The following is a 22129-nucleotide window of genomic DNA, read 5'->3' as shown; positions in this document are numbered from 1 at the left end:
CAATGTCACTCCCAACCACCTAACGCAGTAACAAATCTTGTTAACTGAGACTAATACTGTTTGTTTCCAAAGCCTGTTATCGATCGATTCAGCTCTATTCTCAGTTTATCTGGGAAATATCTGCTCTAGCAGAATTACTCCTACTGTCCTTATAAAGTCCTAGAGGCCAGATCCAGTGTTGCATTTCCACCAAAATAATTTAAAACCAGAGAAATAGAACTTTTTTTCCTTTTCTTTTAAGGCCAGAGAAGTCAATAGACCTACAATGAAGATCCAGAGTTCAGACACCATGCACTTAGCGAAGAGTTGGCCAGTCCACTCCTCATTCCTCCAGGCTTGCTGAGGTGTCCGATTTTCAGAATTACTAAGGAATGAGCTGAGAACAGAAGACATCCAGTGGAAAGTTGGAACCATAACCTTGTTGCACAGTGCAGATTTTCATGGGTGTATTAATGGTCAAGTAAAGAGACCGGTGGAAAAGCGCATTTGGCCATAAGAGCATCTTGCTCTCGGCCCATCACACATCCCCAACAGCCCAATATTTTCACTGAACTCCTATTTTAAGATCTGACAAAGTCACTTCCCACGTTCACATTGTCTCAGGTCCAGGCTGAGATGATTATCAAGGTATGCATCCCTAACATCAGCGCAAGTGGTTGGATGAGAAAATCAATGTCACCATCAAGAAACAGAAGGGGAAAAAAGAAGATTCTTGGCTTTCAAATTAGCTTTCTAATATGATGGAAATAAGTCTTTTATGTTACCTAAAAGCATACAGAACAACTACTCAATACTACATTAGTTTCTTCAAAACTATTCTTGACTAGCAAAGAATGGGAGGAGTGGATTGCAGTGAAAGGTTTCAATAAAAGAAGGGAAGCTAAATTAAATCAAATAATTGCCATCACTTTTTCATTCTAAAAAGTATGAGCTTTAAGGGCAGAAAAATTTGGTCAGAAAGGATGAAAGAGTATAATGCGACAGGTGGACATTGCTACACAATCAGTTACAGTGTTGATTGCAATATAAAGCAAAGGCAGGCACTGGAAGCAAAAATGGCCACAGTAGAAAAGTCTAATAAAAGTAACTGTTAAGAAATACCTGACTTAATGTAGTATATTAAAACTAGGAGGAATTCCTTCTTAAACATATAAAAGAAAATACGGGTTGAAGATATTGCCACATCCTTAATGTTCTCTGACAGAAGAAGGATTTGAGCTTTGTAATTTAAAGAAAATGGAAGTATTTGACATTTTCTGGGAAGACATTGCTCAGAAGTAATTTTTAAAAAGTATTGAGAGATTAAAGAACACTAAATACCTGCAGCAAAGATCTAGTAGGAGCAGAGCGGGGTATGCACAGAAAGTGCAAACCCAAAATTATGATGATGAAATTCTGGAGGATAAAATGAGTTATTACAGCAAAAAGTTCTTTTTATTATCAGGCTCTTCCTCACATTTGTAGACTTAGAAAAGCTATAGACACCAGACATGGAAGAACCCACATTTTGCTTAAGGCAATCTTGTCTCGACTGTATCACCAGCCTGCGTCATGCCACAGGAGTCGTGAATGAGAACTGCAATAGATGGAACTTTGAAAATATCCAGAAAAACATTTGATAAGACACACCAGAACATCTTGCCCAAAGATGTGAAATCTCTGCTCTGGGTTTTCAAGCAGTGGATAGTCAACACTACAGCCAACTTGTTCTAGTGCTGGCAATAGTCCTGGTCTGAATTTTGATCTCATGCTCGCACTGTGCACGAAGTTGGACTACATGAATTTAAGAAGTGCCCTCCAGACAGTATTAGCATGATTCACAATCGAAGTGAGGCTCATTGTGACAAACAACGTGAACTCAATCCTCTCTCCACTCCAGTAATACAATTTGGATTATTCAAAAATCCATTTTAAATTTAGAGACGTGTACTAAAGGATTCATTTAACACTAGGCAGAGGTTTGTGCCTAGTACCCATCTTATTGAGTTTACATTTATTTTATTGCATAAAAATTCATTGAAACAGGTGTGATGTAGACAGATGCCAAGCCTGATTTCTTTGTGGGTTTTATTAATAAATTAGTTGGAGATACGCATCAGAAGACAGATGGTATTGCCAATTCTGGCAAGCAAACAAGACTTGTTAATAAATATGTGACAAGTTATAAAGAATGACAAATCTACTCAGATATGTTATTTATTTGGAAGGTTGTCTTTAAAACCATAATTAACCATAATTAACTTCACTTTAGATGAGGATTACAGCTCCATGAAAGTTAAGGTATTCAGAATACACGAAGCAATGAGAAATGGTACGAATGCTCACTCTAAGTAAAAAAACACCCAAAAAGAGATCTTCAGGAGAAAAGTCTTGGTCTGTTTATGTTGGATCCTTGAGGAAAAACCCAAGTCTTTCCAGAGCAGAATGGACAAATTGGATTCTGTGTGGTACAATCAAGGTAGAATGGACTGCTGGACCGAGGAACTACTTCTGTTACCATGCTGGAGCATTTTGAGGACACTGATAAAAGGCTTTTCAGCCAAGTTTATTCCTTTGTTCTCCTAGAGCAAGAGACTGAAAGCATATTTCAAGACACACTAAAGTGCCATCTTTATATCTGAATTTCAGAGATCCGAATGAAAGAGCCCAGGACAAGGCTGACTCATGCTGTGTGACCTCTTGAGCATCTGACAATGTAGGAAGAATAATGCTGATGTGAATGAAAAGGGAATTTTGTCCTTTTCTGTGAGTGCCTTTCATTGCTGCCTGTAAAAGCTGGATTAATAAGAGCACATGAATGCAAGACGATATAAAATTTAAAAACTTTTATGTCCCTGAACTTCCTGAGTGTTAGGTGCAACCTTCCCAGCCCTGAAATACTTCTCAGAATGCGTGTATAGGCAAGATGCCTATGTCTGAAGAGGGAAAACAGTGGTGTAGGGATATGGAGTGCTTTTTCATAGTTGACATGGACAGACCCAAGCACTCTCCACAGTTTGAACCCTGCCAAGATAAGCTTGTTCTGATGCAGAGACCATGTAATGGCCCAGACGACAGTGGCCTGTTCATTAAGTGGGACATCAGCCACAGGTATCTGTGCCACTTCTAGACTACAGCCAGCTTTAAATACAGGGAGAGATGCTAATTCCTGTCTGTCTCCATCCAGGTAGGTATGTGATGTGCCAAAATACTAAACTATCTTCACTCTCCTGTCTGCCAGCCTGAAGGATTTACCAAAACTGTCAGGTGAATGGGATATAGGTAACTCACCAGTTAAAGTGTTTTTGCTGAGTAAGGACATTTGAAACTGTCTTAGACACCTCTCCAATGGGATTCACTTGTCTGCTTCTTCTGCAGTACTGCAGGTGTACTGGCACCCTGAGAGGACTACAGTGTCTTCACTGTTGGCTATTCTGGTGAGGATCAACCTCATTGAAATAATTAAAATGATTACTCCTGTGTGCTCATTTACTCACATGCACAGTAGCTATAAAATCAGACCCTGGAAACAAGCAATTTTTGCCCAGGGAATTGATTTGCATGTTATAATCATGGCATCCCTGATGTATTTTAGTAGAGGCACACATGTGCCTGTTATCAAGGCTTTGCTTTAGGTTGAGACAGCCCCGCATTGTGCCCTGCGTAATGAATTCCAGAAAACACAGCTTCCTATTGTTGTCAGTTATTGGGGGCTCATTCTCCTAATGAGATATGTAAATATCTGTCATTAACAGCAACTGTGTGCTTGGCCCAAGGGAAACAGTACTTTCTGTCTAGCTATGGCCGTTAAGACAAAAATGCCATTACAGTTACTGCAAAAACCTGCCTTTATGATGTCGGTTGTCTAGACAGCTTTTGGTATCGTTTACAGAATTACCCCTTTACCCCGCTGACCTGGTTTTTTCCTTGCTTCAGACTGCTATGGTAAACACTTAAACACTTTTTTATACCCACAACATCAAAACGCAGAGAAAGGGAGTGGGTATTAACTCTGCTAAATATAGACAAAAGAAATAAGCCTGGGCTTCATCCGTAACTGTACACTTTACTGTAGGCTACCTGATTGAAATTGGTGGGACTTCTCAGGCTGTTAAGCAGTTTGATGGTTGTTTTACCTGATTAATGCACAGGCTGTTGTTACTGACTGACTGGGAACCAGCAGTGGGCATTGGATAGTACTGTTCTGACAGTACAGTAAACCCTGGGGCAGGTTGGTAAGGTGTCCTTCAGGAACCTCATTGAAAATTCTTGCAGTGACTATCCACAGAGGTTTCCCTTGAAAAACACATACTTTAAAAGCCCTGGCCGCATCTCTGTGGTGCGGTACACATGCCTAGGGGATATTCTCCAACACTGCAGCTGGACAGCAGAGAACAGCGGTGTCCTTAGCACTTGGCCTTACACCTTCTGAGCAGGGGCACCACATGCAAACTGCCTGCTGGCCATGGGGACAACCTGTGATGACCCCTGCCAGCCCCACAAGTTGTCCAGAGAGTCCAGGCAGAGCAAAGCCAAATGTGTGCCAGGGCCTGCACTTGAGTGTGAACACTACAGACTACCGACTCCAACGCCCGCGCATGTTCCTCGTCCCGGTTCACTTATGGGGATGGGCACAGGTACCACAATTTTCCTTTCACTGTCCGTGACCTCCATCCTCAGCACAAGACAAGATGGTGCTTGTGTGGGCTGCTTGCCCCAAGCTTTCCTCTCCAGAACAGCGATGACCTGACCATGTGGAGGTCTCACTGGGATGGTAAATTTGGGGAAGATCACTGAAGACGCTGAGGACTGGTTCTGGGAATATTTCACAGGACAAACTCTTTTCTCCCCAGTTCTATTGATGTAACAACCTGATTTGGGCAGCTTGTGTCAGAAAAAAATCAGCATTTCATGGAAAATCAGGTCTGTAATTACAGATACACGCACCATCCCTCAAATGCGTACGAGGGCCTAAACTCACACGTGTTTACATTTACCGTCTCCACATATATAACGTGTGCGTATTTATAATAGACAATATACAACAGAAAGTAGACAATATACCAAATTCTCATCTGGCTTAATTGACCTTTAGGAAGACAAGGGGATAAAATTTCCAATGACACTCACATAGCATATGAAATCTATGCCTCACTTAAAGTTACCAAGTCAGATTTTCCGAACTATTTTAGTGTCCAAAGATGCTGACAGACACTTACTGCAATTCCACAAAAGTATCTAGGCAAAGTCCATGTTGAATTAACAAGATCACCAAGACTCAGAAAGCACAGAAGAAAACCATTTGTAAAGATTTCTTTAAATATAATGTAATGGAATTTACCGTCTTAAAATGATGGCATTTGAAAGATAGATTGGATAGCAAAGAGAGTCTTAAACCAGAGACAGTATGCAACAATAAATATTCCCCTATTTAACTATGGAGGTAAGAAAAAACATGGACTATAAAATAAAAGTAAGAAAAATATTTTGTTGGGCATATTCGAGAGAAGTAACCTGCAAGTAAAAATGACTGTGGACCAGTAAAGCCAGTATCCAACTTCAGCTGTGTTATGATGCAATACAAGGGCACATCATACTTTGCTTTTTCTCTTGGGGTTCAGTTCTAAATTGATTTTCTGCAGCTGAAGATCAGGTGCTCTGAAGTTGGCTGTGCTAGAGACCAAGGCAACATGATCCCCAGCACTGGTCTGTGTACAGTAACAGTGCCTAGACATAATGGATTAACAGCATGCTCAGTGACTGTTGGAAAACAAGCAATATTATTTACAGTTGCAATGAGGCTCAGCAAACATCCAGCTGAATAGAAGAGGGAAATAATTCTCACTTCACTAGAGCACTTAGCACAATGGGGTGTGCAGATTGACTTTAATTTTCTTTATATTTAGCAAATCAGGGAGATGCAAGCTTGGGGAAACAATGCCTAGTCTGAGAAGAGATCTCATCATCGCATCCCTCCTGAAGCTAACTCTGAAGACTAGACTTATTACGCATGGTAGCTGAATTAATTTGAAAACATAAGACTGGTCTCCTACCAGCCATAAGCCTGGTGCCCTGAAGAAAAGAATGAGAGAATGAAGACCCATGGGTGAGGCTTTTCACAGGTGAAGTTAGGGTACGCTGGTGATCTTTGCCATACGCCACTCTGGGTCACCCCTGTACCCATGTGAACTGCCAGGCACCAGCTCACACAGTTGTTAAACACGCTGGTTATAACAGCCTGTCCTAAATTCCTACAACAAAACCAGATCCATTCTATAAAACAGTGAAGGAGTCTTACCCCTCCATGCACGCCAAATGCTCACCACCCAGAAACTCTAAATGACCCATTTGACCACTCTGCAATTTTCCGTGAACGGTGCTACAGCAAGGAGCAGAAAAGTTAAATTAATAACATTTAGCAAAGATCATCCTTCCCTCCATTACTCTATTGTGAGACAGAAAATGGCTGACGTACCCCGTGGCGATGTTCATAGTAAGCCAGCTTGGATTTGGTTAAGACAAAGAAGCGCACTTTAAAGTTGGAGGGTGAAGTCCTTCTCTTCTGCTGGGATTTTTTGATCAGCAGTTCCTCCAGGAGCACACAGTTATTCATGGCTGAGCCAAGAATGGTTGTCTCCTAGGACATGGGATGCCCGCCCTACGTGCTGAGTGCCCGTCCAAGAAAGAGGCACAAGAAGGAAGACAGTTAATTTAAAAAAAAAAAGAAAAAGGGGTATTCAAAAGGCAGCGTAGGTGCTTTGAGCTTTATCTTCCCATCTACAGCAAAGCTTCCTTTCTGTCAAACCATAACCACATCCTCTCTGAAGTCATAAAACGAACAGCACATGTTGAAATATACGCTGGGGTAAATGTTGTGGAAAAAATAACACTTGAGGGACATTCAGTAGATGTGAGTCAATGATTAAGGATTAATTAAAAGGGTGTGGCATGATTAAGCATCTGTCTCCTACTCTGCCATCTAGTAAATACAGTTATAAATGCATGGACTGAAGATGGATGTACAGGATGAGTGTCTCTACTGTCCTCTTAGAAGTAGGTCATGAAGCCATATTTCTTTTTTGAAGGAATGGTGCCTTCCCATTTAGAGTATTTAACTATTCCCTGGGAGTCTCAGGGATTTCACACAACCTATTTAGGTAGTTTCCCACATATTGTGAAAGTTCCTTCCTATGTAAGCAAAGAAAATTATATCCAGAATATACTTGTATAAGGAACGGTAAATATTGGTAGTCATTAGATGTTTAAACTAAAAACAAATGGTTAAAACAACAGATAATTAATGAATTATCATTGGTTACTATTTCCTGGTTACTGACTGCTTCAGGTACAGGTTTAATTAGCCTGTGCCTGGATGTTCCAGGAGGCTCAGCCACAACATGAGCTCTGCAGATGCAATCAGGACCACTATCGTCAGCAGCGAAGCGAGAACCAACATCAAACCAAGCCAACTTGTTTCCTCAGGGTACCTTTTGGGGCAGTCTGCACTAGGCTAAATATAGAATTATAAACGAAGTAATATGTACCTAATGGGCTGGGTACAACAGTGCTGTTAAATTCTAAGGTGTTTTTTTTCTTCTGCTCTTGCATTTTTAATATTTTTTTTATTTTTTTAGCAGTGATACAGGATTGTATTGCTGGTGCTACTGAGGACTGGGGAAATGGAGTCTTATGGAATACCACTGCAAGATAAATACTTACCTTACTGCAAGATAAGTATTTTCGTTAACCAGGTATTTCTGAAAGTGATTTCAATCTAAATCCATTAGCAGTGCTTTCACCCTTAGCTCAACACAGCATTAGGGTATAAAGAGATAACTCCCTATTTGTGATATATTTTAGGGTTGTTTTCAAGCTCCAAAGTAGATACTGTGTTATTATAAGTTCAATCCATGAAGAAAAAAAAAATCGGAAAAAAAACCCGGAATTGCAAACTCATTAAGTTAAAACTTTGATTTTTTAGGGCAGTTCTTAGGCAGACTTGGGAACCACATTTCTTAATAGGATGTACTGGTTATCCTTCTCCCCCAAAAAAGGTGGCATACCCCTTCCTTAGTGTTTTATGTTATATTGTTTAGGCAATACGTTCCAGGGATCAGCAGACGTTCCTTACCAATTTTATTCAGTTTGAACCTGCATTTGCCATAAAAATACAATTTAAAGATAGCAGTTGATATACACATCTATAAGACAATTTGCTACAGACAATGTATCGTGGAACATAAACAAGGAGAACCTGTTGTGCAGCTGATATCTATCCACCTACCAACCTACCTACCTACCTACCTACCTACCTACCTATCATCTCTGTGTGACAGTCTTGCCAAAGGCAAGATGCAGCATATATTGAAGCATTCATTGTGCACAGTCTAGTGAAGCTGTTTCGTTTCTTGGCAGAGTGACTGAGTTCCAAGTAACTCTTGTGGTTCAACGAGAAAGATGACACAAGTCTGTGATCTCCTGAAAAATCGTCACTGCTGCCAAGGGGGATTTCAGATCTATTTGTAGTCCAGGATCAATACTCCAGCCAAATTCTCAATTCTTCTACAAAACAGTCTGCCTCATGCCACACACATATAGAAAAAATGCAGTTTGAGTTTTCTAAAATTGTGTTCTGTGTCAACAGTAGCTATTCAGATACCTCCAGGTGTCGTGTAGGTGCTTGCACCTCTAAAACGTAGGACCACTTTTGCCTGTGTATAACTTTCCTTGCACTTGAGAATTTGCTGGCTTAAATTATGCTCAGCGATCCTTTCTTGTTGTTAATAAACCAAAACATGGACAACAGAGTGCCCCAACAAACTGGATGGACTTCACTCTGCTGCCAACAGTGAATCCCCCCCAAAAAGGCTGTTGATCTTAATAGCATCTTCCTTGATTTGTGTCAGTACAGATGAATTTATAACCGCAGTTGGTAATGTCATTGCTTTTTTAGCTATGAACTTTTATTCAGGACTATGTTAATCTTTCCAGTCTCTCCTTTAACTAATTCTGATGTATTAAGGACGTTCTGAATAGTCTTTGGAGTTTGGGCTAAGGGGGGGTTGCAGTCTGTTGGCAGAGACGTACATCTTGTCTGCTCAGAAAATTGAACATAAATAGAAATGCAAGGGTGTGGCATCACAGCTCTACAGAAAAAGCAAAGCATACAGGACAGCAAAGAGATGAGACACCAACATGTAAACCTCTGACAGGAGCAATACCACTGGAGATGAGAGGATGTGGCGGGGAGAAGAGATTCAGCTAGGGTGGTAAGTAGTGGGGGGAGAGCTAAGAAATTCTTTGAATGTAGTGACTGGCAGCTTGATGTCTTCATGAGATAAGAGATGAGTTAGCGGAGGGACACGAAGAAGTAGGTGATTTGATCAAATGCTCAGATAGGGGGCTTGGCAACTGTGCTTCATTTGGTGTAAACATGGTATGATGTGATGTGTTGCAGGAGGTCTGACGGGAAGATGCTGTGAGGGTCAAGGCCAGAGAGAAATGGGGAACAAATGAGATCTGGCATTGTGTGTGGTAGAACTGGGCAGGCTGAGCTGCTGTGGAAGAGAAGGTACAGATGTGGCACAATTCTGCTTGTCTTTCTACATGTGTTGTAAGCCAATAACCACAGATTTTGTCCTGGAGTGATAGAAAATCTAGTAGGATTTAGCAGGTGTGGTCAGCCATTCTGAGTTTTCCACGTCGCGTTCAAGCTGATGATGGGCCAGCTATGCTATCAGACAGGACAAAAATAAGAATGTTCATAAGGAAGAAAACAAGTCAACCCAGTCAGATACGGGTGCCATAAATATAGGGGCTGATTTCAAAGACAGCCGTTGACTATTTCTGTTGTGCAATACCTCTATCGACTGATAACTCTTCGCTGTTGAACTGGGGAGGAAGGCAGGGACTGACATGTTTTTGTATCCACTCTTGCCCCAAATGTGCCCCTTCATGCTCTTTTTTCACTTTAATCCCAAATGCCATGTGTAGCGAGCACACACACATTTGAGTGTAGCAAGCTGAAACCACAATATGAATGCTAATTCCAATGAACATATAGCCAGGTCAACATGTATGTACAAAACCATATGGTCTAAGAACTGAACTAATATTTAATTACACATTTATGGGAGTAACATGCTTATGCATATTTGAATTTTCTTTAACTTAAAAGACCATGATGGCCAATTTTTAAAACAAAATTCTTTGTTGCTTTCAAGACATGAACTGTAGAAAGCACTATGGCAGTCATTCACTTGGGTGACTACCATGTCATAACCCTTTTAAACAAAGCCTCGATCATTTATTTAAGGGCTTCAGGACCCTTCTACAGCAGTGTGTGTGTGTGAGAGAGAGTTAGGTAGAAATACCTCACTTCCTTAGAATCAAGTTGGCTCCAGAGCTGGAACATGTGAGGACAAGTCTTAGAGCTTTACACACAAACTACACAGCCTTGAGGAAAGGGCTCCTTGGGTGAGCAGGAATATCTCACTCACTTCTGGAACCTGACCTCATATGACACTGCAGTGATATACTGAATGTATGAACACACTCCTTTTGTTCAAGGCTTTTGGCACTGCTATGTCTTGCAGGGTACCGAAATTCTGCATCCTTAATAGAAATTAATTAAATATCACTGTCTTAAGTGTTTTAAAGCTATCAGCAGCCTATCCCTTAAGAAGAGGAGACAAAGCCTGAGGCACTTTTTAGATATCCTGCATCTTGTCCATTTAGGTCCCTTTATGAAGCCTGATACCATGTATCCTTTGACACTTCTCCATCCATATGCAGGAAAAAGCTGAAATATTTTCAGGTTTTCTGATTTAAGTTTGAGCTGCTCTGTGCACTTAAATACTCCTCTGTTCTGGCCAAGCTGAGGCTACAGATAAAGTTTCTTATAAACTGTGGCCTCATTCTTTTTTTTTTCATCACCTTTGCTCTTCCCGTGCTACCCCCAGCGAATTGCTCTGTTTCTTCTCTGTAAAATGTTATTTTAGGGATTGGATTTTTTCTTAGGGGATTTACCCAGATTATGCAGTTCATTCTTGTGTTACTGCAGATTGTGGAAATCTCCCCACCCGCACATCCTGCTCTGATATCAATGCTTGTGCCCTGAAGGCGGCAGAGAAATTTATAAAGTGAAATATAGTTTTGTTTTTGTAAAAAAAAAAAAAACAGACCGGAAGGCTGAAACTATATCTTCACTCTCCTGTGTACTTGTACTTGTGTACTACTTGGTTTACTGCCTGGGTGCCGGCTTGTTCTTTTCACCAGCTGTTCAATATGATGATTATCATTCAACTTCCAAGCTTCCAGAATTCACCCCATTTTGCTACTTGGCTTTTTAGAGTGTGAGAAATTCTATTTAGGTTGCTCAGCTGCCTTCCTTCTTCAGCAGTTCATTATCACCCCAATAAACGTGTCTCCAGTAGACCCAAAGAACAAGACAGAAAGCTGCAGAAAAAGGGAAGAATTAGCCCAGTCTTTATGAGCCAGATGCATCCAGCTTTCCCCTAGGTCTTACAACTGCACCTTTGAATCCGCTCACACTGCTCCCAGTGACCAAGGGAGTTGCTCTTGGAGAATCAGAGCAAGATTCTCCTGTGAACTGTTCAGGAGCCCTGGGAAAGTAGATGCTTTGTTCTGAGCATCTGCTAGGAGGATGTAGTGAACTATCCATGATTTGAATGCCTGAAGCAAATCACTCTCAGACTTACTGATGTTGGCAGTAACTTAGAGAACGTGTTTTATACTGGTGAACTTGCGCAGGGTTAGGACAGGCTCTTCCATGGTGAAGGGGCAGATAATCCTTTGCTCAGCTGTTCTCTGTAAGGCAAAAATGCAGAAAGAAAACCCCAGTTTCATCGTGTTGTACCCAAACTGGGAATTTGTTCTAGGTCTTACTAGTTCCTATCCATTGGTGTTTCCTTCTGAAGACAGAGGTGTGATTTACCCCACTGGCAAACCCGTGGTGCTGCAAATCCTGGAGTTTATTCTGGCAGTATGTTCTCAGCTCTGCAGGATGCTGATGGCTGCACATGGATTACTTCTTCATGCTATGTAGACATGTTTTTTTGAGGCACGTTCATTTACAAGTTATAAAAGGTGGTGACTACAGATATGTGACTGAGCAAAGACCCAGCACTAATAATAATCAGGTAGGGGAGTTGCTTCCAGAAACAACATGAAGACTATGAGCACAGGCAAGTGTGCTGGCTCATTCTACCCAAATGCACCTGGATGTTGAGCCATGTCAATTTATTAATGAGTAGTGGGATGTCTGTTTCTTTGCTAAATAACCATGCAGGCTCTGTTTAGTTTGTTCAGGTACCTGTGGTAACCGTCTGTTCAGCAAGAAGGAATTCAGCTGTCATGTACACTGTAGATCGGTGTGCCCCGATTCTTACCCGACATGAACATTAACCAGCTTTCCTACATTAGTACGTGCACCAATAAGCTGCTGCTGATATTTTACTCTGAGGAGTCAGAAAGAAAATGCAGCACAGCACTGCACTGCAAATTCAATAATTCCCAAAGCCACAGCAGGAGATGGGAATTAACCATGGCAGATGGAGACATAAAGCTTGCTTAAGTCCCCTTCACCCCCAACAGGCTCCTTTTCTCTTCCCCCCCCCCCCCCCCTTTGGTTATATTCTGTAACAAAGCCTATAGCTATCACCAAAAAAGGAAATTCCTGAGCTCACTGCTTAATTAGGCTGTAAGATGCAACACTCAACCTAAACTGAACAAGAGACTGGAACTGAGTTTGATGTTGGGGTTATTTTTCAGGTAACATGGGGAAAAAAAACCCTGCATTTATATTTACTGTTTAGACTGCAGTATCAATCAGAAATGGAAGAAAAACATTCTAGCACAGAAGACAGCAGTGCTGTTTAAGGCTCTGTGAGAAAATGGAGTTTGTATTTACCGTGCTCGTACAATGCTTGGATTCAAATTCTGCTAAAATAACTTAGCATACTGCAATGGCACCCACTGTACATACTGCTGTTGAATTAACAGAACTGGAATGCCCAATTTGCCTAAAATTTGTTATGAAGAAACACAAACTAAATTTTAACTAAAGCAATACATTAAGATGCAGTGTCTTTGAGGCAAAGAACATCACTGTATTGATTCTCCCACCAAAGGAGTGTCTAGGTTCATTCCCACAACTTGGAGATGCTGTAGGAATTGTGCTGTGTTATCAGTGGTTGGCTGGTACTGGATTGCATTCCTCTTCCAGGAAAGAGCTGGAATGTAGCAGAAAGCAAACTGCAGAGTGCTACGCATGACACCACCTCCACACAGGCTGGAAAGGGTCATCCATGGGTCTTCTGAGAATCAACCATGGTACCAAGAACAAGAGTGAAACCCGTTTTTATTCTTTCAGTAGCTGATGTTATATCCCTTCTGCCTTGGCCACTACATACAGACTGGGAAAATCACTCACGAAGATCACAGAGATCATGTGAAAAACAAGTGCTTGGCTCCCCCACTGTCTTATACTTTTTGAAGTCACAGCATTTTGCAGAGGTGCTGCACAGTTCACTGAGTGCAAGGCAGCAGAGAATCAAGCTCAGCTCCTGTTAGAAGAATGTGAAATCAAAGTCTGGAAAGTCCAATAAAACCAAAGCTGTGTTAGCACCTCCTACTGCATGGGGTTTTTTCATGCACTGCTGGAGGCGGTGCTTTTTATTCCTTGCCAGTCTTTCAGGGTATGATGTAACAAGATGATCTGAGGCAAAGAGCTGGCTACCACAGCAAGAAGAACCATTCCCCTCCCCACCTCCCTGACTTCCTCCCTTCCTTCTGTCTATGCACTCTCCTCTCCTAGAGGCTCTCCCCGATGCTCATAGGATGGATAGCACAGTGAGCTGACTCAATCAGAGTGGAAAATGCAAAGCAGAAAAACTACAGCCATGATGTTTTCTGTGGGGTTTGGGGTTGCGTCAGTTTACTTTGCAATCCAATGTCTGACGGCAATGGTACAAAACAGGGAGAAGAAAGGACTGCACAGACAGAAGTGGGGGATGGAGGAGCAGTTAAGGAAGAAAGGAGAGCAGGGGCAGAGTAGGGGAGGAGGGTGAAGGGATGAGACTTCTCTTTCCAAAGCAGAAAACTGTTCGATCACAGCATGGAACTGTACCCTTGCCTGCATTTGAAAACCATGCTCTCAGTTTCCCAGTTCTGTGCCTTGATAAGATCTGCAGCTCCATCCTGGAGTACTGTTGCTTCTTCAAAATGATTGTTTGTATGCATTGGAGAAGTACTTGGAAAGAACTACCACCTTAAAAAAAAAAAAAAGGAGAGAGAGAGAAAAGAAAGAAAAGATAAGGTAAGCCACCTTGGATCCCCTGGCTGATAGTACATGACGTTCTGCTCCAAATTGGTTAGATTCTCAACTGACAAGATCATCTGCTGATGAAAGAAGCAACGTGGTATTCTGATTTTATGAATGAAGATCAGTCTTCCTGTTGTTTCCACAGGACCTTGTGCCTTAATATGGAGAATCTGAATGACTGGTTCGTGGCAAGAAGCAAGAGAGACTACCGGAGTCCCACCCAGTCCCATGTGTGCACCCAAAGCACTCCTTCAGTCTGCGGAGATCCTGAGTTCCATAGCTGTGGTAGGAAAGCACTGACAGCTTTTAAAACTTCTTCATTCTCTAACTTGCTTAATTCTTGACTGTCAAAATAATTAAAGCATACAGCATTTATTTTGGAATCAAATTACCTTTTGTGCTTTCCCTTCTTCTTAAAAAGTTTCTCAACAAATTCTGTACCAGCAAAACTCCTGCATTCCAAAGGGATGGTTATCCCTGTGCTGAAATCCTGAAAACTGAAGACATGGGCAAACCACCTTATCCTGTTCTATGTCTTGGGCATTGCATTGCCCACTGTGGCTGCCCATGAGGATATTTCTGCACAGAGAATAAGAGGTTTTTGTACCCAGGCTCCCGAGTCTGAGCAAGCCATTCACGCTCGTAACGTTTTGGTCAGTATGGTTGTGTTTCCCAGAACACTGGAATAATTTACAACTCTGGGAACTAAAAAATCCTTAGTGTAAGGATCTTTACCTCACTTTTAAAGTAGAAGTATTGGCATGAAGGGCAGAAAATGTGAGGATATCACTTCAAGTATCAGACAGCATCAGATCTGGCAGACTAGAAACTACTGACAAATACAGATTGAGCCCAGATTAATTTACTGTCAGTTTTCCCTAAATTACAGTTGCAAGTGATTACCCAAAGGCAAGAACACCCTCCTCTGGGCAATATGCAAATATGCATAAATCAAGGCCTAAGCATTTAAAAAAAATAAAATCAAGCCTATGTTTGAAAATATAATGTAGGCCATATCCATATATATTTATACATGGATAAATACTAAACTTATAATCACAACAGTGATATCAATCTGTATGAATGCAGAGAAAGGAAATGGACAAGCCTGTAACTCAGACTAAGGAACAGATATGAGACTAAGAAACTGTATAATAATTTATGTCATCAGGAACATTATGTAAAATGTGTAAATACTGCACAGCACAGCCAGCGAATGACAACATTGAACTTCATAATGGGAGAGATTCAGCAAGTTCACCAAAGGCCAGCCTTCCTATGTGACAGATGCTTGCTAGATCATCTCGAAGAAAGATGTTTCCTCCCCAAAGTATACTTAGCTCACACATGAAAATAGATCAGCCTGTTTGGAAGCCAGGGCTGTACAGCTGTCATTGTCAGCTGTAAAGTGTTGTTTGGAATATTTACATTTTCTGTAAAATGTGAGCTGCTGATGTTCTTCAAGTTTTCTAGTCAAAACCCACTGAATTTCTTTGCCTTGCTTTGGAAATTAATGAACAGCATCCAGAATAATTATCATGCACAGAATCACAGAATGTTGGAGGTTGGAAGGGATCTCGACAGATCATCTAGTCCAACCCCCCTGCCAGAGCAGCATCACCCAGACTAAATCACCCAGGAACACATCCAGGTGGGTTTGAATGTCTCCAGAGAAGGAGACTCCACAGCCTCTCTGGGCAGCCTGTCCCAGGGCTCTGTCACCCTCACAGTGAAAAAGTTCCTCCTTATATTCACCTGGAACTTCCTCAGCTCCAGCTGCACCCGCTGCCCCTTGTCCTGTCGCTGCCATCCCTGAGAAGAGCCTGGCCCTGTCCTCCTGACTCTCGCCCTTTAGGTATTTATAGACATTAATAAGTTAATTCAACCAGAACTCTTTATTTGTGCCGGTGTGTGGCTGCGTGTGTGTGAAACGACCCATCCCCAGGAGCCAACCTGCTGCGTGTGCACCCGCCGGGCCCCCGCGGACACGGGCCACTGCTGCCACCTGCTGGGAAAAGCAGGAAGCGCGACAGGCCGGCCAAGCGCCAGAGCCCCCCCCTTCCTGCTGCCCGTTGCCGGGTACCCCCGGCGAGGTGCTGCCCGCCAGCCCAGCTCCCCGCGCCTCACAAGGTGAGAAAACTGCAATCCATGGGGATTTTTCTTCCTACAACAAGACTGAAAGGGACCCACTGGGGCACGATGTGCGTGTTACAGTGTTTACACGGCCGGGTGCAGCGCGCTGGGCTGGAAGCACGATGCGAACGCTTCCCAGGGCAACGCTTCACTTCAGGGCTGGGGCAGTGCCCGCGCTTCTGGTGCGTTACACGCCGCCTGTCACGCACTGAACGACCGCTGCGTGGTTCAGCGGTCAACGCATCAGGCTCGCGTTGGCAGCCCGTGTTTCCCAGCAGCAGGGGCGCTCCGGCCTCCCCTCGGCGCAGCGGGGAAGTCCCGGCGGGGACCGCAGCCCTGCCAACGCCAGGCCGGTCGCTCCCGCCCTCACAGGCCTTGCCGCCTTAGCGCTGGCTTCTGGGGAGCCCCACGCCAGCAGACGCGATGCAGTCTTCAGGCCCTGCCCGGGCTGCGCGTTGCCGCGGCCGGGACAAGGCAGCCCCCCTGGGGAGCCCTGTCCAAGTGGCGCCGCCAGCAACCCTCACCACACACCCACTCCGCTCAACAACTGCCCGACCCACCTGCCGCGCTTGGCCCCACCTCCCGAGGGAACCCCTGCGGTGAGTGGAGCAAACATTTGACTGGTGTTGAGGAGAACCAATCAGAGCGTGACTTTCCGAGACTGACGAGCCAATGGAAGGGAAGGGAAGCGGGCCGCTAGCCGGAAGTGGGATGCTGGGAGTGTTGCTGAGGGCCGCTCGGCGGGCGGGCTCGGAGAGGCGGCTCGCCGTGGGCTTGGAGTGTGGTTGTTCTCTCCGCCGGGTACGTGGTCAGTCGCCGAATGGCTCTTGCCGTAGCGCGTTCTCGGCTCTTGTCTCTCCAGCAGTAGCTTGGCGAGCTCCGCGGCAGGGTTGGGCCTTCCCAGAGCACGGCCTGGCCCAGCTCAGGAGCAGGTCGGCGGTGTCTGCGGGCCCGGGTTGCCAGGCCGCATCCTCCCCTGAGGCGGTGTTTGCACGCCACGGGCCACGGTACTTACTCTCTCGCAGGGCCTGGTGTTGCCTGGCCAGGTTGTAGCTCGGGAAGGGAGCTGTCCTTTTCCAGGGGCTGCTCTGTGTGCAGACTGGCCTTTCACTTCCCAAACCATGAATGCTTAATGTCGAGTTAATCCTGCTGAAAGCGTAACGTAAGGAACAGCTGCCACTGTTTTAGGGAGCTTCCTGTATTCTGCATGTTTATGTGACTATTCTAGTTCATAATGCCTTTGTTACTGTTTATGTCACACATTGTTTACCATACGTTTCTTGGCCCGTTCCCTAGGTGTTTTCATCTAACAAAAATGGGTGAACCTCAGCAAGTGAGTGCCCTTCCTCCACCTCCAATGCAATATATAAAAGAATATACTGATGAAAATATCCGTAAAGGTCTGGCTCCAAAGCCACCTCCACCTGTGAAAGACAGTTACATGATGTTTGGTAATCAGTTTCAATGTGATGACCTGATTATTCGACCCTTGGAGAGCCAGGGAATCGAACGGTTGCATCCTATGCAGTTTGATCACAAGAAGGAACTAAGGAAACTTAATATGTCTATCCTGGTTAACTTTTTGGACCTCTTGGATATCTTGATAAGGAGCCCAGGGAGTATAAAGCGAGAGGAGAAATTGGAAGACTTGAAATTGCTCTTTGTTCATGTTCATCATCTCATAAATGAGTATCGCCCTCACCAAGCTAGAGAGACGCTGAGAGTCATGATGGAGGTGCAGAAGCGGCAGCGTCTGGAAACAGCAGAAAGATTTCAGAAGCACTTGGAGCGAGTTGTAGAGATGATTCAGAACTGCCTGGCTTCCTTGCCTGATGATCTGCCTCATTCAGAGGGAGGACTGGGAGTGAAAGTGGAGACAATGGATGCTGATGATGGCAGCAACTGTACTGGACAGAGTGAAAAACAGAGACAGCGCTCTGGTGGCAGGAGAGATCAGGTTTTGGACAAAGATGCAGCTATGTGTAGCATTATTGATGAAATGACATGAAAAAACCCACTTTCTATTGTTGTTAGCTCACTAATGAGAGGCAGAATGCATTCTGAGGGTTCATGCTGCATTTTGGTTTGCTGCTGTAAGAGCAGATGAAAATGTTTAGTATTTTGTGAGCTGTGTGTTTATTAGTAGAAACAAAAAATACCCATACTTGTTAAATGTAAGAAGTGAGGTGGTAGCAGAGATTAAAGTTAGCTTTTTCTGTTGTACTTTCGTTTGTTACTTTCTGCTTTTCTGGGTATGCCTCATGTTTCATAAATTGCTTTATGTTGAGGAAGCAAGTGAGGGATCTGACTGAGAAGAATTGCACTTGACAATTTCTCCACTTCAAATAGGTGCTAGTTTTTTTACACTTTCAGGGGGTCCTTTCAGGAATATATAATTTAAAATTAAAAAGAAAATTAGTATGAAGTCTGCAAAATCCATTCCTTTCTAGTTTGGTGATAATATAACTGTACAAAAGAGATCCTAACAATTAATTTAGTCCTTTATTACCCATGTGATGTGCTGTATCTTGCTTTATAGAGACATGCTGTCAGGAATCTCAGCATTTAAATGAATTAAAATCAAATGGATTTTGATTTTCTTAGATGTAAATCTTGAGCTTACAAAAATGCCTACTTGTCTTTTTTTTTGTGTGTGTGTGTAAACAGATGTTTAGACTAACATATTTCCTGCATGTTTAATACATGTGCATGAAGTGAATAATTTTGTAGTGCAGATGCTTTGTTTCTGCCTTTGCCCAGCTGAGCATTTTTCTCAGGAAGGAGACTGGTTGGTAATTAGCCTTTATACTAATGAAGAACTCCTAAGTTTGAAAGAATGAGCAAGTATTCCATCAAATGGATACCATTTGAGTTGGTTTAACCCCAGAGCAAGAGGGAAGGAGTGATTTGATCATGAAGCGGCTTCTTTGCCTCTGTAACTGTAGTATCTCTGTTTTGCAAAGTATTTACAGCAGTTAAAGAACAGGTGAACATTGTATGTGAGACAACATGCCCAGACTCAGGTTTTAACCATGATTTAATAAGCTGTGTCTCTGTTTCACTTCATAATTCTGTTGTTTGCAGAAATGTTATTTAAATGGGCAGGCAAAAGTGCACAGTTGTTGGGTGGTGGCGATTAAGCTCAGTGCAGATAAAGATGAAGTGAACTTTTAAGCAAGCCTGTGACTCACTGGAGGACATCATCTACTATTTTAAGTGTTGACAACCGTAAGTAACAATAAAGAACTAGAAACATGTTTAGGGGTGGGGTTTTTTTTTGGTAATACTTTTTTTTTTAGAAATATATAACTCATTTTACAAAGCTAATGCTTTTGTGTCCTTTAATTGCTGTACCCTCTCTTCTCCCTGGACTAGATTGAAATTATATTGCTGGTAGGTAACTAAAACAGTTGCAAGTGAGCAGAATTAATTTGCTATCTGCTTTGTAGATGTTTCATGTGGAAATTATGAAGAAAATTACTGTCTCCTGGATAAGAGAAGTTGTGCACTCTAGAACTATGGTTTGTCACAGATGTTTTATTTTTGCCATTCAAAAAAACCTGTTACAGGTGTTCAATCTTTTTTTGTTGATTTTTTTGGGGGTCTAATTTCCATAGACCTACCATAGTTTGAAAATCCTGCACAAGCTGGGCCCCACCAACAATTGCAATGACCTTTTTTTTGTGAAACCATCAACATAAGTGGGGATCACATTATTTAACAAATAGTTAAGAATCTATTAACTTTTCAAAAGATTTCATGAATAATCGTATTCTACACCCCCACCCACCCCCCCATGTTTAATGCCAACCCTTAGAAAGCTGTTGGAGGGTTCCTGGGCTCTTTTTCAGCCGAAATAATGACTTTTTCCTCCTTTGTCAGTCCAAGCAATGATAGCTTCTCCTTTTTCTGTAACAACTTTGCTCTTGGGAAAACAGCAGACGCGGGGCAGTGAAGGCAGCGGGTGGTGTGTGACCAGTGGTCTGGGGAAACGTCCGTTTCGCAATTGGTAGGATGATGTGACTTGCTGACTAGTGAATGAGGTAAATGTTGTCATCTTGGGTGTGTTAATTAACCTGCTCCTGACAATATCGTTCCTTACTTAATTTTTACTCCTGAATGTGCTGATAACATTTAAAGTATTCTGCCCCGTAAATGTTAGTTTAATACCTTGAAACTTGATGAGATGTAGTTAACATCACATGTTAAGCAGCATTTTGTTAGATGTTCTCTTAGTTAAAAAAAAAAGGAAAAGAAAAAAGCCCAGCACTTCTATTACACTATCTGACCGAGCACAGGAATAACAGAAGTAGGGTTACTTGAAAAGTTCCAGAAGTTTCTTGATGCAGAGAGGCCATGTGCATCACCACCAGATAGAGAGGGAAACTTTGTAGCTTTAAATAGTACAATGAAGAGAAGGTTCCAACAGTGCTTTAACTTACCTAAATATTGAGTGTTTTGGTTGATTTTCACAAAGTATGATCTGGCTATATGAATCAAGAAAAAATGTGTGGTTACTTCAAGGGATGCATGAAAAAGCTGATGTTGGCTCCTTTTCTACAGAAGTCGTGCTTGTTTCTTGCACAAAACCCAGGAACTTGGAAAACAGTCATGTAGAAACTCAGAAATAATATCAAGGCATTCCATATGGCCTGTTTTGGAAATAAAATTCAAAGCAAGGGGGTTAACTGTTGCCCTGTAGCACGCTTCTTTGCTTACTATGTGATCAGAACAGCTTTACTGGGGATACAGGCAGTACTCAAACCACTGCAGCTCATCGTAGGAATGAACCAGTCTGGGTGAAGGGGGTAGAATGGGCTCAGGCAGAACTCTGTGATAACAGGTTTCTTAGCCTGTTTATTTATTTCAGAGCACTGAAGTGCCCCATGCAGAGGAGAAGTCCATGTGGACCCATGTGTGTTGCACGTATGGCAAGTAACTGGCAGAAGGGACTCCTGGTCTGCGTGTGAATTTTTGTTGAGCGTTGAACCACCACGTCCTCGGCCGGTCCCATGCATCATCATGGCACGGCTGTGGTGAACATGGTCACCTGCCTTCTGCCAGAGCCAGCTTGCCCTGCCTTTTTCATTTGTGGAGAGCAGTTTCAGGTGCTTGTAGTTAGTGATCAGAATTCTTCTTGTAACAGATATCTGTAGCTTCTCGTTTTCCCAGAAACAAGAGGAGCAAAGAGGAAGCACTGTCTTAAGAGTCCTGCTTCCAGCAACCACATGCAAAAATCCCCCTTTCTCCCACCTCCTCTCATATCTTTCCTGTGGGTATATTGCTGGTGTTCATCTGCCTCACAGCTATGTTTATGCCTTGTTTAAGAAAAAGGCAGAGGAAAAATAATATTATAAAGGTGTGGTTTTGGAAGCATTTCTGCCAGTTTAGTTACTGATAAGTACCACCTCATATCACCTTAATTTTGTCTGTATAACACAGCCTAAAGTAGATGAGTTACTTCAGCAAGGAATGTTTGTTGGCACTTGGTCATGGCTGCAGTTCTACTCTGAAAAATATAAAAAGACCAGGTGTCCTCAGGAAGAGTTAGTTAATCCAGGGACAGGGAAAGTGGCCAGCCAATGCCATTTCTCAGAAGCTATATTCAACAACATCTGGTCACGCTTTGTGTGTGGGAAGACTTGGTTTCCACACTACTTTTCACGTGCCCTC

At 42.8% G+C, this 22129-nt stretch overlaps 2 protein-coding genes across 2 annotated transcripts in view; one reads left to right on the top strand and one right to left on the bottom strand.

Moving 5' to 3' along the window:
• The window catches only part of ITK (IL2 inducible T cell kinase), a gene marked incomplete at its 3' end in the record, with an annotated part of 31158 nt that extends 24548 nt beyond the window's left edge, over positions 1–6610 (bottom strand). Inside the window, exon 1 of the mRNA XM_084268663.1 lies at positions 6455–6610. Within this exon, the coding sequence (XP_084124789.1) occupies positions 6455–6592 (138 nt within the window). The 5' untranslated portion in view covers positions 6593–6610. The remainder of the gene's footprint in view (positions 1–6454) is intronic.
• A 10559-nt stretch (positions 6611–17169) lies between these two features.
• Positions 17170–19061, top strand: MED7 (mediator complex subunit 7). Its single transcript, XM_084268665.1, has 2 exons — positions 17170–17257; positions 17753–19061. The coding sequence occupies exon 2, from the start codon at positions 17772–17774 to the stop codon at positions 18462–18464; it is 693 nt and encodes a 230-aa protein (XP_084124791.1). The 5' UTR covers positions 17170–17257; positions 17753–17771; the 3' UTR covers positions 18465–19061.
• The last annotated feature ends 3068 nt before the right edge of the window (positions 19062–22129 follow it).

This window comes from Gallinula chloropus (assembly GCF_964237585.1).
Source record: "Gallinula chloropus genome assembly, chromosome: 10".
Classification (NCBI taxonomy): domain Eukaryota; kingdom Metazoa; phylum Chordata; class Aves; order Gruiformes; family Rallidae; genus Gallinula; species Gallinula chloropus.
This window is presented reverse-complemented; position numbering and strand designations above follow the sequence as displayed.